The 12915-nt window shown below is 38.1% G+C and overlaps 1 protein-coding gene across 2 annotated transcripts; it reads left to right on the forward strand.

Annotated features, from left to right (window-relative positions):
- Nucleotides 1-242: 242 nt before the first annotated feature.
- Nucleotides 243-12222, forward strand: gdpd1 (glycerophosphodiester phosphodiesterase domain containing 1). 2 transcript variants are annotated; one of them, XM_019345367.2, is made up of 12 exons: nt 243-432; nt 1718-1779; nt 3421-3570; nt 3963-4005; nt 4336-4471; nt 5484-5529; nt 5725-5846; nt 7554-7643; nt 7985-8118; nt 10062-10121; nt 10339-10390; nt 11390-12222. In XM_019345367.2, exons 3-12 carry the CDS (start codon nt 3435-3437, stop codon nt 11522-11524), a joined length of 954 nt encoding a protein of 317 aa, XP_019200912.1. In that variant the 5' UTR covers nt 243-432; nt 1718-1779; nt 3421-3434; the 3' UTR covers nt 11525-12222. The 2 variants fall into 2 exon arrangements, with proteins under 2 accessions (XP_019200912.1, XP_003449356.1); XM_003449308.5 differs by lacking the exon at nt 1718-1779.
- The last annotated feature ends 693 nt before the right edge of the window (nt 12223-12915 follow it).

Raw genomic sequence — 12915 nt, forward strand, 5'->3', positions numbered from 1 at the left:
TTAAAATTTGCTACCATACACTTCTTTTTTAATAAGCAATAATAGCTTTTAAAACAGTGAATCTAAGAAAGTTTATGTAAATATAGTGAGAACTTATACTTAGGTTTGATGATAACAAAATTAAAAAAAAAACTGTTAAAGGAAAACAATGGGCAGTAATTATTTCTTCATTAGAAAAGTCGTGACGTTTCAATTTTATTTTGAAATATCCGAGAGGAAGTACAAATAGTCCCAGAGCCGGAAGTAGCAAAGTGCGCATGCGTATGACAAAGCGGCCGGCTAGTGGTGTTGTTTTGTTTTTTTCCAAGCTCAGTGAGACTGCAGACGAGACGCCAGTTCATCACTTTATCGAACTCGCTTCACACACGCGTGGACGTCGCTAACTTATTTAACACAACTAAGAACAACAGTCCAAACAATTTGATGACAAAGGTAAGAGGGTCATGTTGTTAGCTCGACCGTTTCACAGCTAACGTTAGCACAGTTTAGCTGGTGTGCAGTAAGCTGATTTTAGAGATAATGGATCTCATTGTTGTTATCAGTTACTTAACAGGTTTCCCAATGTTAAAAATATGACAGCAGCTCCAACTGTGACTTGAACAAGAAATTAGAGGTTGCAAAAAAAAGTAAACAGGCATTTCTCTTTCTCTTTTATCTGTTGAGCTGCTGTTCTGGTAGATCTCTTATCTTTTGGAGCTAGATTTTTCTGATAAAAATATGTGAAGGCATTTTTTTCCCCATTTTTTGTGGGTGGGCTCCCAGCATATAAATTACACCGCTATAGTTTGTCTTTTTATTTGAGAAACACTTTTGATATGTGCTGAACAATCCTTCATCATTTCTTAGATGTAAATTCTTTTGTCCTTGGATCAGTTATTCACTTGCACTGCTTTTCTCAACTGAAATTATGAAGTATTTCAGTTTTTGGGGTAGAGTACCATGTAATAGTAAATTTGTAACACATTTGACAGTACAAAGTACTTAATTGCTACTTCTTTATATCTATTCGCCTTTATAAAATAGGTTTAATGGAAGATATATTCTGTGCTGGAAATATAAAAGGCATGAAGGTACCTTTATCCATGTAGAATGTGGACTTGTCCTTTTGGAGTAAGATAATCAGAGCAATATAGGAATGGCTCTATACACCACCACCTCCTCAATCAGTTCAACTTTGCCTTTGGTGGGTATAGGTCATGTTTACCCAAAGTTTCTAAGCCAGCATTTTCTCTAGTGGGTGATTTCTCAGCCTGAACAAGTCTGGCTTATGACTGAAAATATTTTTTTTGAATTTCCAAAACGGCAAAGAGTCTTACTTGCTTTTATGGAGTCATTTGTCAATTTCATAAATGGAAATATGTGTGTATTTTGTTATGTTTTCCTGCCAACACACCCACCGGTCGAAGCAGATGGCCAAGTTCTTGCTCAAAGGCAGTCGTTTGATTGTAGAGTCTTTGCCTTACAATATAAAGCGCCTCACAAGAACTGCTGTTTTGATTTGGCACTATATAAATAAAATTGATTTGAACTGAATATATGAAAATGTAAAATTTTTTGGATATATGTTTTAATTGTGCCAGTTTTATTTACTGAGTTTTTAACTGTTTTAAATGTAAATATACAGACTTTCTTTGACTATGTAGGCTGACGATGTCTCCGCCCAGCCTTTTTTTGTGGGCCTGACCTGCAGCATGTGTGTGTTTTGTCATTTAAATAGGAGCTCGTGCTCGGTCAGGGCTGTTTTTGGTTTGTTTTTTTGATCTTGTAAGGAAGCGTGCTGTAAGTAACTTGCTGTAACTCTGTTTCATTTGTGTATTTGGGTTCATGTTTTGGTCTAATTTTGTTGTGTCTTGTTTACTGTTTTCCTTTTTTCTTTCTTTCTTTTAACTTAAACTCAAAAATTTAAGTGACACAAACAATATTTGGTGAGAGGGCATATTTTCAATTGATTTCCTTTAATTCCTAATCAGTATTAACTAGCTTTAGCTGAACAGTGTTTTGAGATTTCATGTGTTATTAAGACAAAACTTGCATTTTAGGACCTCACTTTTGTACATCTCTGGAATTTTATTTAATATTTGCTCAGCTAGAGATATTAGAGGCATTTAATGGTAGAGGGGGTTTTCTTGAAGTGGGCTTCTGTTGGTTGACTGTGTACATACTCAACAATGGTCCATGTACAGTTAAAATGTTCACTTTGAACATTATTTGTCTGAAATCTGTGTTTTCCTGTCTTTGCTTTTCTTAGTATTTGATAAACAAAAATGTAGATTACACATTACTGTGCAAAAGACCTGAGTCACCCCTGATTATATTTTGCTTCCAAGTAATAATAATAATAATAAACTTTATTTATAAAGCACACTTAAAAACCAAGGGTATGCCAAGGTGCTTAACAAGTAACATAAGGAATAGAAGGAAGATAATAGAAATAGGACCAAAGCAAGTACTAAGTATGCAAGCAGGTAGCTGTCACTGATACATAGGAAAGCAACAGGTACGGAGCAAACAAGAAATTAAATGAGCATAAAAGTGCATAGTATAAAATCATACAAGAAATATTAACTAGAGGGAAAGGCAAGATTGAATAAGTGGGTTTTTAGTCTTGATTTGAACAGTGACTTGATTTGAAAGTAGCCATACGTTCTTCAGCAATAGTTCTCCCAGCTTTCTAAAGGTCTTTCAAAGTTTTTCGGTTGACATTGGCTGCTTTTTCACAAATTTTTTGTTCAGTCCTTGAACCTGGTCATTTTTAAAGGAATGGTTTCTTTTCTTCAGGGACTTAACACTGACCCACGAGTCATTCAACATAAAAAAGGCACCTAACTCAAGGGATTAACCGCAGCTGTGTTTACAGAAAGCAGACAACTTGGCAAAGAACCCATTTTAAATAGTATCTTTAGGTATTTTGTTACCAGCAGCCTGTATGAAAACACATTTTCCCCCTTCATTTCTTTAGCTGAATCCAACGATAACATAGTTTGACAAGCACAGACATGGGCACCGGCAAAATGGTTCTCAAATAGTGAAAAATTGGTGTATGTTGGCACAGTGTGCAGTGTGTCCTTAAAAACAAAAACAAAAAAATCAGAGGAAAGGCTTTGAATATCCTGGAGAACTATTCCTGAAGACTACTAAGGAAATTACAAGAAAACTTGCTAAAGAAAATTCAGGCTGTGTTTAAGTGTGTTAATCTCTGTCAATCAGTTTTCATGTATCAATAATTCTCTTGACCTATTTCCTATTATCCTTGCAAAATATGAAGAAAATAGGTTTGTTTTTGTTTAGTGTTTGTGATTTTCTTTTAACTAGTTAAAACTGTTTGGTGGATGAGAAAAATGTATCTGCATGTAAAAAACAACAACACACATTTATCTGACAGACACAGCCACTGCTAAATGTCTGGTGTTTGTTTTGCAGGGGACTGATAGAAGATGTGTGCTGCTGTGTATGTCCTGTCAACGGTAACGGGCTACGTGCTCACCTCTGCCCTGCTGCTAAAATGCCCAAATCTTCTGCATCGAAAGAAGCGAGAGACTTTCGTCAGCAAGCACATTTCTCACCGTGGAGGTAAGTCACCAGTTTTCTTTCTTAAGAACAGCCCTCGACTTAGGTAAAAGGTGCCACTTAATCCCAACTTACTTTGCTTCTTTTAGGTCTCACTAACAGCTTGTTACTTACTCATGGGTAAAAACAGGTTTGTTATTCAGGGTTTTGACTGTCACATTTCTCTTCTATGGTTTTGGTCCTGTAACCATCTATTTGTTACTGGGCAGTAGTTGCAGAAATGAGTTAAAGATAAAAATGAGAAAAACCTACACATGAACCACAAGCAAAATATCAGAAAAATCCCTGAGAAGATACTTGTTTTGCCCACGTATGGAGTGAAGGCACTCTTTCAGATATGTGATCACAGCCAAGCAGACAAAAAGAAATCTGAGTTTTTATTTTTCCTGTTTCAGGGGCAGGTGAAAATCTGGAAAACACCATGACGGCTTTCAAGCAGTGAGTAGAAACTGTAAAGTCATAAGACAGGTTTTGGGTTTTGCACTTGTGACTGTGGACGGTGTGTGTCATCTGAGATGTTGTCTTAGTTCTTTTACCCACATACAAGCTTGTGAATTGGTGCAATATGTACAGTAACTGTTCATGTAAAAGATAACCTAGTGGTTCTCCTTCGTTTGAATAATTAATCAGACAAGAGGTGGACTGTTTTATGCATTTATTGAAGCTGTGCGCTATACTGCATGGTTAGGGTCCAAATTTCACTGTTAATGTTTGTGTGCTTGACCTTGCGGCTGAGTCTGTATGTGTACTGTGTGTTGGCTCGTGCAGCGCTGTGGATGTCGGCACAGATATGCTGGAGCTGGACTGCCACCTGACAAAAGATGAGCAGGTAGTGGTTTCACATGATGGCGACTTGCAGAGGACCTGCGGCATCAACACCAACATCTCCGATGTAACCTACTCTGTAAGTTTCTGCTGTCTGACAGCAAACTGAAGCCGCTTTCAAATCTCTTCTCATCATCGATCAAGCACTGTGCATGTTTTAATTCTTTGCATGAAAAATTACAATAAAAACACTGAATTTTAATTTTACAAAGACAGACAGAAATTTATTTGTTTATTGAGAATTCAAACAAGATTTACATAAATTCAGTTCTTTTTAAAAGTCATTAAAGATCATTCCACCCTGGAAAACCAACAGTTGAAAGGAATCATTAAAAGCCGCAAATCATCATGACACTCAGGCTCATGATGATTGGATGGAAACCTCTGACCACAGCTGTGAATGTGGTTTGTGTTTAGACATGATATGAGCTTTGATGGATCATGCGCCTTGATCAGGTGAGGTCAAAACCAAGTCATCTGATTACGTCACTTGATTTTAAAAAACTCTTATCCAGCTAAATTCCTTGTGAGTAACTTATGATTTTGGTTAAGCTCTGCCCTCCTCTTTAAACATTTGGTAGTCTACACATTTAATGCTTATTGGAAAAAAATGCTTTTGTCTTGCAAAGAAGCCTTACAACATTTAACTGAAGTATTTTTGTGTATTTGTAGAGGTTCTTGGGTCAGAGATTCCATCTACAAGTTAAATATTATATTTTGGAACTGAAGATGAGGCTTAGTGGTTTCATGGTCTTTGGCCTTGTTGTAGACATAAGCACAGACCTTGGTAGGATCATGGTAGTGAGTTAGGAAGCTGTCCAGTAAGGTTCGACTCCTAAACTCTAGTGGCTAGTACTCTTGAAGGAGTAGAACTTATAAATCAGCATAAATATCCAGATAAAGTGATCCTAAGAGCATTTCCCATATATGGAAGAAATAAAGATTTCAGATTTCACAGCTGGCCTCGGCAGTCTTAAGTTTGGGAACGGCTGCTCTAGAGGAAACTATATCAGTAATGCTGGATTTATTTTGAGCATGACTGCTTTGTTTCCAGGAGATCTGAAGTTGTGTCTGTCGTGCTTTCTTTGCAGGAACTCCCTCCATACCTCTGCAGGCTGGGTGTAACCTTTCAGCGAGGTGAGCATCACGTATCTGTCACTTATGTAATTACCACGAAGCGTGTTTATTCAATAGGTGACACAAATGAAGACATTTTAGTTTATAACAGCTGGTAACTGACGGGCAGAAAATTGCTGCTAAAAATACAAGTGCGCACAACCCGGCGTCTAATCTGAAGCTGATGGTGTTTTTAACCTGTCCTTGTCTGTGCAGAGTGCTTCTGCGAAGGAGGAGAGGACAAACGCATCCCTCTCCTCAGGGACGTGTTTGACGCATTTCCCAACACTCCTGTCAACATTGACATCAAGGTTAACAATGACACGCTCATCAAGAAGGTGTGTGTGTGTGTTTGTGTGTGTGTATCTCATCCTGTTTTTATTCTTTCAGTTCTCTGACCCCTGACTGAAACTTGCTTTACTGTATTGATGACATGCAGCTTGTGGTTATTTCGTTGTGCAGGAAACAGTGTACACTTAGGCTTTTTGGACAGTGACACCATTTTTGTAGTTTTGCCTCTGTACATCACTTCAGTGGATTTTAGATCAAACTGTGCAGTTTTAATTTGTGTTAAAAATTTGCATTAAAACATTTTAGGAATTGCAGCCATTTTTATACATAGTTGATTTTCAGTGGCTCAAAATGAACTGGACAAACTAACATCATTTTAGATTGTTTTAATACTTCAGTCAGTGACTGCCTGGAGTCCAGAACCCATGAACATCACCAAATGCTGTGTTTTGTCCCTTAAAATGCTCTGCTAGGCCTTTACTGCCTCTGCCTTCAGTTGCTGCCTGTCTGTGGGTCTTTCTGGTTTCACTGTTGTCTTTGATTATTGAAAAACAGGCACCTTTGAGTTGGCATCAGGTCACTGACTTTAAAGAATATCTCATTTCTTTTCATTGAGAAACTCTTGGGTTGCTTTTACAGGATGCTTTACGTCGTTATCACTTTGTACTGTGAAACACTAGCCTATCAGTTTTGGAGCCTCGGGCTGAATCTGAGAAAAGAGTACATCCCTGTACATTCACAGTTCATCATGCTGCTTCTCTCAGCAGTCACATCATCAATAAACACCAGTGACCCGGTTTCACTGGGAGCCATAACACTACCTCCACCGTCCTTGACAGATGATGTGTTATGCTTTAGATCCTGAGTTGTTCTTTCCTCCTTCATACTTTTTGCAAGTTCAGCACTTGGACTCAAATGCAGATTTTATGTCTCTTGTGGAATCACGAGGGACATCTCATCACCTGTTCACTTACTTTTAGGCTTCTGAAGAAGGCAGTGTTTAAAAATGGCTAAAATTCCAAACGGTGAACTCTTTCTCCCATAAAGATGAAATTTAACCTCCCCTGTACACTAATGATGGGTTTTGACACCTATTATGTATTAATAAAAACACGTTTTGACAATAATTAGAATAATTTCCGGGTTTTTCCAAGTCGCACACCCAGTCATTTTGTCCTGGAAGCAGGCCTGCAATGTGACAGAAAAGAGCTTCAAGGATTACTTCTAGTGGGCTTTCAGGGAGTAATGAGTTAATGCAATGCTTTTGTTAAGCCCCCTGAATTAGGGCTGAAGTCGACACTTCAATAATATCTTGATTTAAAATCCACTGTGGTGACAACTACAAAAAATGTATCCTTGTCCAAAAACGTATAGACTTAACAGCCTGATGGTGCCTAAGAAAGTAAAGTAAAGCATTTACTTAAGTACGATGGTTTCATAACCAAGACTGAGTTATGTTTATTTGTTTGTCACCACAATCATGCATAAAGTAACAGGACTAATCTGATGATGACGGGACAATGCATGGACAAAGGAATAACCTGTTCAGATCCTGAACTGATCTAATTTAAGAGGACGCTGGCCCTGTTATTGGGACTCTGCTCTCCAAGTGTCCTTCTAGATACTTTATGAGTTTTGCCGCCGTCTTTTCATCAAAAAACAAATTCTACGTTTTAAACATTGGCAACAGGACAGTGCAAAAGCAAGAGAAAATGTTCTGTTTCATAGTTTCATTGAGTTTTCAATCCTTGCAGGTCTCCGAGCTGGTCGTGAAGTATGACAGAGAGCATCTGACTGTCTGGGGCAACGCCAGCAACCAGATTGTGAAAAAGTGTTACAAAGAGGTACTTTTATATGCTGCTTCACATTACTTTGGTGAAATGTGTGTAGCTATTTATAAAATTTGTTGTTATGAAATTGCAGAATTTCATAACAACAAAGGAATAACCTGCTACCAGCAGGCCTACAGAAAAAGTGCTAAATCTGTCCCATATAGCAGTATTCTGAATGCACTGCTTTGTGGAATCAGTATTCATCTTTTTGTCTTGTTTCTAAAAATGTTCAGACCCTTTGAGGGAGTTTTAGAGGAAACACTTTTATCATCATAAGCCATCATCATCCTCATCGGTGAATAAAAACGACTTGGAACTGATCATAAGTCTCGTCTGGTTGGTTGTTTTTGCAGAACCCTCATATTCCAGTGTTGTTCAGCTTGCCCAGAGTGTTGCAGCTGTTAGGCCTCTTCTACACTGGCCTCCTGCCCTTTGTTCCAATCAAGGAGCAGTTCCTGGAGATCCCCATGCCCTCCATTATCACCAAGTAAGTGCGTGAACCCAATACAAATAATCTCAAAGGCCACTTTGTTAGGTACGCCTGTTAATACAAATATCTAATCATCCAAACACATTACACCAACTGAATGCATGTAGAAATGATCGAGAAGACCTGCTGACCTTCGAATAAGTCTCTCTATGCACTGGACTGATGACAGTTGAGAGGCTGTTTGGTATTCTGACAGGGCAGTGAGCACACAGGGAGGTGGATTTGCATCCACCACAGTGAGTAAATGGAAATGTATTTGAATTTCCTTCACACACAGTCACACACCCAAATCACTTGCACTTTGTTGTTCATGTAACCAAATACTAGTAATACGCTCTATGGACACTTTATTAGGTATACCTGTTCTGATGCAGTGATTTGCTGCCAATCATGTGACAGGATAACGGTATAAGCAGTGTAATGCAAAGCTCAGATTATCTCAAAGTTCTTGAACTTGGCAGTGAGTTCTCTGCTCTCAGACGGCCTCCATGGTCATCAGATCTCAGTCCAACAGAGCATCTTTGAGATGTGGTGGAACGAAAAATTCTCAGCATGGATGTGCAGCCGACAAATCTGCTGCTGTCATGTGATGCTATCTGAGCGTCGTTTCCATCGCCTTGTTGAATCTATGACATAAAGAATTAAGGTAGCTCTGAAGGAAACATGGAGGCTTACCAAGTACTAGCAAGGTGTGCCTAATAAAGTGGACAGGGAATGTGGTATGAAAGAAATAAAAGGTGCATGTCAGGAACTTTGATAAACAGTTTTCAGGAAAGGGTTAGCTCTGTCTCAGCAGCATGCAAACACCCTCACTAATACAGTTACAAAACCCTACATGAAATAACAGTGATTCACAGCAGGGTTAAGGTTTTCTTTATACCCTAACTAACCTGCTGTTCAGTTAACATAAATGATTAAAGTCATCTATGCTGCAGTGTCAACACAAACCATTAATAATTAGTAGTGTAAAATCTGTCAGCATTGTGTTTTAGCTGCTGCTGGTTTATTGGATGGAGACAGTTGTCAATGCTGTGGTTTGATCTCAGTTTGCAGGTAAAACTGAAATGTCGCCGTCTGACTTGCAACAGTTTAAAGGTTCTTTATTTATGACCTTTATGATTATCATTATGTGAGTAAAAATTCCTGGAACAAAGTCTGTCTCCAGAGAAAAGTCCTTCAGCAAACAGCAGCAGCTCATCAAACAGTCGAGGTAGAGCTTTGACAGAGACGCGCAAGGCTGAAGTTTCATACTGTTTAAGCCTCAGGACGTGGAGTAAACCTTTGGAGGAGTCTTCATTAGCTGGGCCTTGTTATTGGAGTTTTTGGATAATGTATACAGACTTGTTTGTTGTTTCCTCCAAATTAAAGAAGTTTAGACAAAGGCGATTCCAACTTTAATAACTTTATTTTCTTGCCTGAGTAATAAATTTAAACATACTTTAACTTTGAATTGAGGCTTTATAACCTTTTCACAGTATCTGGCTCAGATTCACTCCCCTGGCTGCGCTGGTGTCCTTTCTATCTCTGTTATCTGCCTGAAGGATGATCTTCAAAAGATGAACTCACTCACTAATTACGTCATTAGAAGAAACGTTTGCACAGCTTGGCCTTGGGAAATGTGTGTTAGTGGATCATGAGGATCATGGTCAAAGAGCAGATTATTCTTGCCCAACGCTCATTAAGGATTAACAGAATTTTTTTATTGCACTTCTAAAGTGTTAAGTTCTTGCTTTAAGACTGAAACCATAAATTGCATTTATTAAGAGACTGACTTGATTTCTTGTGCATATTTCAACACACTGATTTATTACATTTCTTGGGTGGATTTCAGAAATTTCCAAAAAATATGTTGTCATGCTGTTATAGCATCAATCAAGTGCCCTTTGTTTTTGTTTTTTACCTTTTTTGATTATTCGACTTTTCTGTGTGAATTTTTTCAGACTGCAGGATCCCAGCAGGTTAACTAGAGGTCAGCGATTTATTGCCTGGCTGGCAGACACGTAAGTCGCTCTCTCCTCCAAAAATTTAAAATCTCTTTGATTTTTGTGGTTGAATCAGCAGAAAATTCAACAAAACCTAAACATGCAGCAGCACTAGGCCTTTTTTTTTTGTATTTCTGTGTTACTGAGATGTACTGTAGCTGTGCGATCATGATTAACATACAAAGGATTTACAGTCACACATCTCAGCTGATTAGTGTTTATTTTTCTCTTGCAGTTTGCTGATGAGGAAAGCTCTTTTTGACCATTTAACAGCTCGGGGAATTCAGGTAAAACTGCAGTTCCTTTATTTATTAAGTTGATTCAGGTTCCTGTAAGGAACTATAGGCCAATAAATGAGGAACTATGGGAGTGTTTTAGGGGTTAGAATGGATGGCTGGTTCATCGGAATTTCCTTACCTGATTACATGGATACAAAAGTCTTCGTGTTGTAGCATGTTTTCCCTTTTCTTTGGTCTCAGTCTCTTATGGTTCGCTGGCCTTACTGGTTGAACTTAGCCCGTGGTAGCGATAGGCAGATGGCTCATCTTATTACCTGCCAAGTTTTTATTTGCAGTCCCGGAACAATTTCCAAGATTAGTTGACGTAAAGGGGATGGTTGCGCGTTTGTCTTAATCAGAGCCTACGCACAGGTTTGCATGTTGTAGTTGTTTACTGTCACCAGGGAGGAGTGTCACAAACAACCAGCCACAAAGAATGCTGACTGAAGGACAGTACTTTAAAAAAAAGAGGGTTTGTAGCTTTCAAGCTACACACAGCATGGTCTTTTATAGGACTGTACACTTGTATGTCTGCACAGGTTAATAACTGAAAAGCAAGATAAAATGGTGGTTTCATGAATCCCACATTAAAAACCATGGTTTAGTTCTAGTGCATGTATGAAGGAGGTCAAGAGGTACAACACTGAGAGTCTACAGCCATCTGTAAAACATGGCAGTGTGGGATCATGTTGACAGAGAATAGAACAAACGGTAGCCAACATCCAAAGAAGAGCTTTGAATGTCCTTCAAGAAGCCGGGAGAACTATTCCTGAGGACTACTGCTGTCACTACTTTCCGTGTGCCTTGTTTTGCTCCAACAGTGTGTAAAACTTTTTTAAAATGCCAGAACTGAGCCTGTGTGTTTGTTGTAGTTACACTGTGGTTAAAAGCAGTTACTGGAAAGGTTCCTACCGGATCAAATATAGACTAGAGTACAGAAACATTCCTGCGTGTGACAGCCTCTGAGCGCGTGTGTATTAACTGTACAAATCCTTCATGTGGTTTCAGGTGTACATTTGGGTGCTGAATGACGAGGATGACTTTCAGAGGGCGTTTGATTTGGGAGCCACGGGAGTTATGACAGATTTTCCCACCAAGCTTAAAGACTTCATGGACAGGAACAGCCTTTCCAAAGCGGAGTGACCTGCCAAAATCTACCTCACCCCACCTCTCACCAGTGATTATCCTTCAGGCCCACTGACCTGCCAGACCAGCCCCCAACACGCACCCACTTTTACTGCAGGCATTCCAGCACAGCTACTCTCACACTGTGTTTTACAGTCTGTAGGAACTCCAACATGCTCTGTATCCAGCACAAGTATTAGGAACCAGGTGTTGTACATGTAGTGGTAGCACATACTCCTGTTTTTCATTACTCATACTAAACAGTGTGATCATATTAGAGCTTGACTGATATTGGGCCCTGTCACAGAGACAGTATATCGCCACAGGCTTACAGATTTTCTGATATGACCCAAAATTAAACTTATTTGGGTAATTTAGTTTACAATCCTCTCAGCAATGACTGCAGCAGATGGCGGTGCAGTCATGCGATGTCTTCACAGTAAGTTGGTAAGTTACGACAAGTATATTTTGAAAAAGTTAATAAAAATGATTGCCATTATAACACAAATATACTGCATGCATTTACAATATTTTAGATGCATAAATGATGAAATCTGAATGTTTTTTTTAGTCACAAAAAATTATTAGTATTATTATTATCCAAGGTGCGTTCCTTTGCACACACATACACAAACATACCCATATAACAGTATATTTCAGTTAGGAGCACGAACTTAATTGAAACCACTTGATCTTTCTTTTTTTTTTTTTTTTTTACAAAGAGCTAAAAATACCACTGAAATATTGTGTTTTTAAGTTTTATCAGTCTCGGATGCCATAATAGAGTCATGTTCCTTGACTTGACACTTTCTGTAAAGGTTTACTTGCGCAAACTCGATCCTTTTTGATGCTTTCAAGTTACAGTTTGCAGTATTACTGCATCATGGTAGGGGTAATGTGCAAGCACCAGCAGATGCAGCTCGATGATGTCATGTTATTTTCGACTTGTTTCATATATATATATATATATATATATATATATATATGTATATGTATATATATATGTTTATATATATATATATATATATATGTATATGTATATATATATGTTTATATATATATATATATATATTTATATATATATATGTTTATATATATATATATATATATATATATATATATATATATATATATATATATATATATATATATAATATGTTTATATAGATTTTTTGCACACTGTAATTTGCCACATGTCTAAGCAGTGGTGAAACATTTTTTTTCTTTTCCAAAATGCAGTCAAACAAAACAAAAGTTCTCCACTACATTAAATATTATTTGAAGCACCAGGCGAGGAACAGCTACACCGGACATTCAGACGGATTCATTTCAGCTGTGCGTCGCACAGTAAAAACCACTGTCCTGTATGCTGTGTCTCATGTTTATGTTGTTGTTTAGTGTCTAGATTT

Source organism: Oreochromis niloticus, linkage group LG14 (assembly GCF_001858045.2).
Source record: "Oreochromis niloticus isolate F11D_XX linkage group LG14, O_niloticus_UMD_NMBU, whole genome shotgun sequence".
NCBI lineage: Eukaryota > Metazoa > Chordata > Actinopteri > Cichliformes > Cichlidae > Oreochromis > Oreochromis niloticus.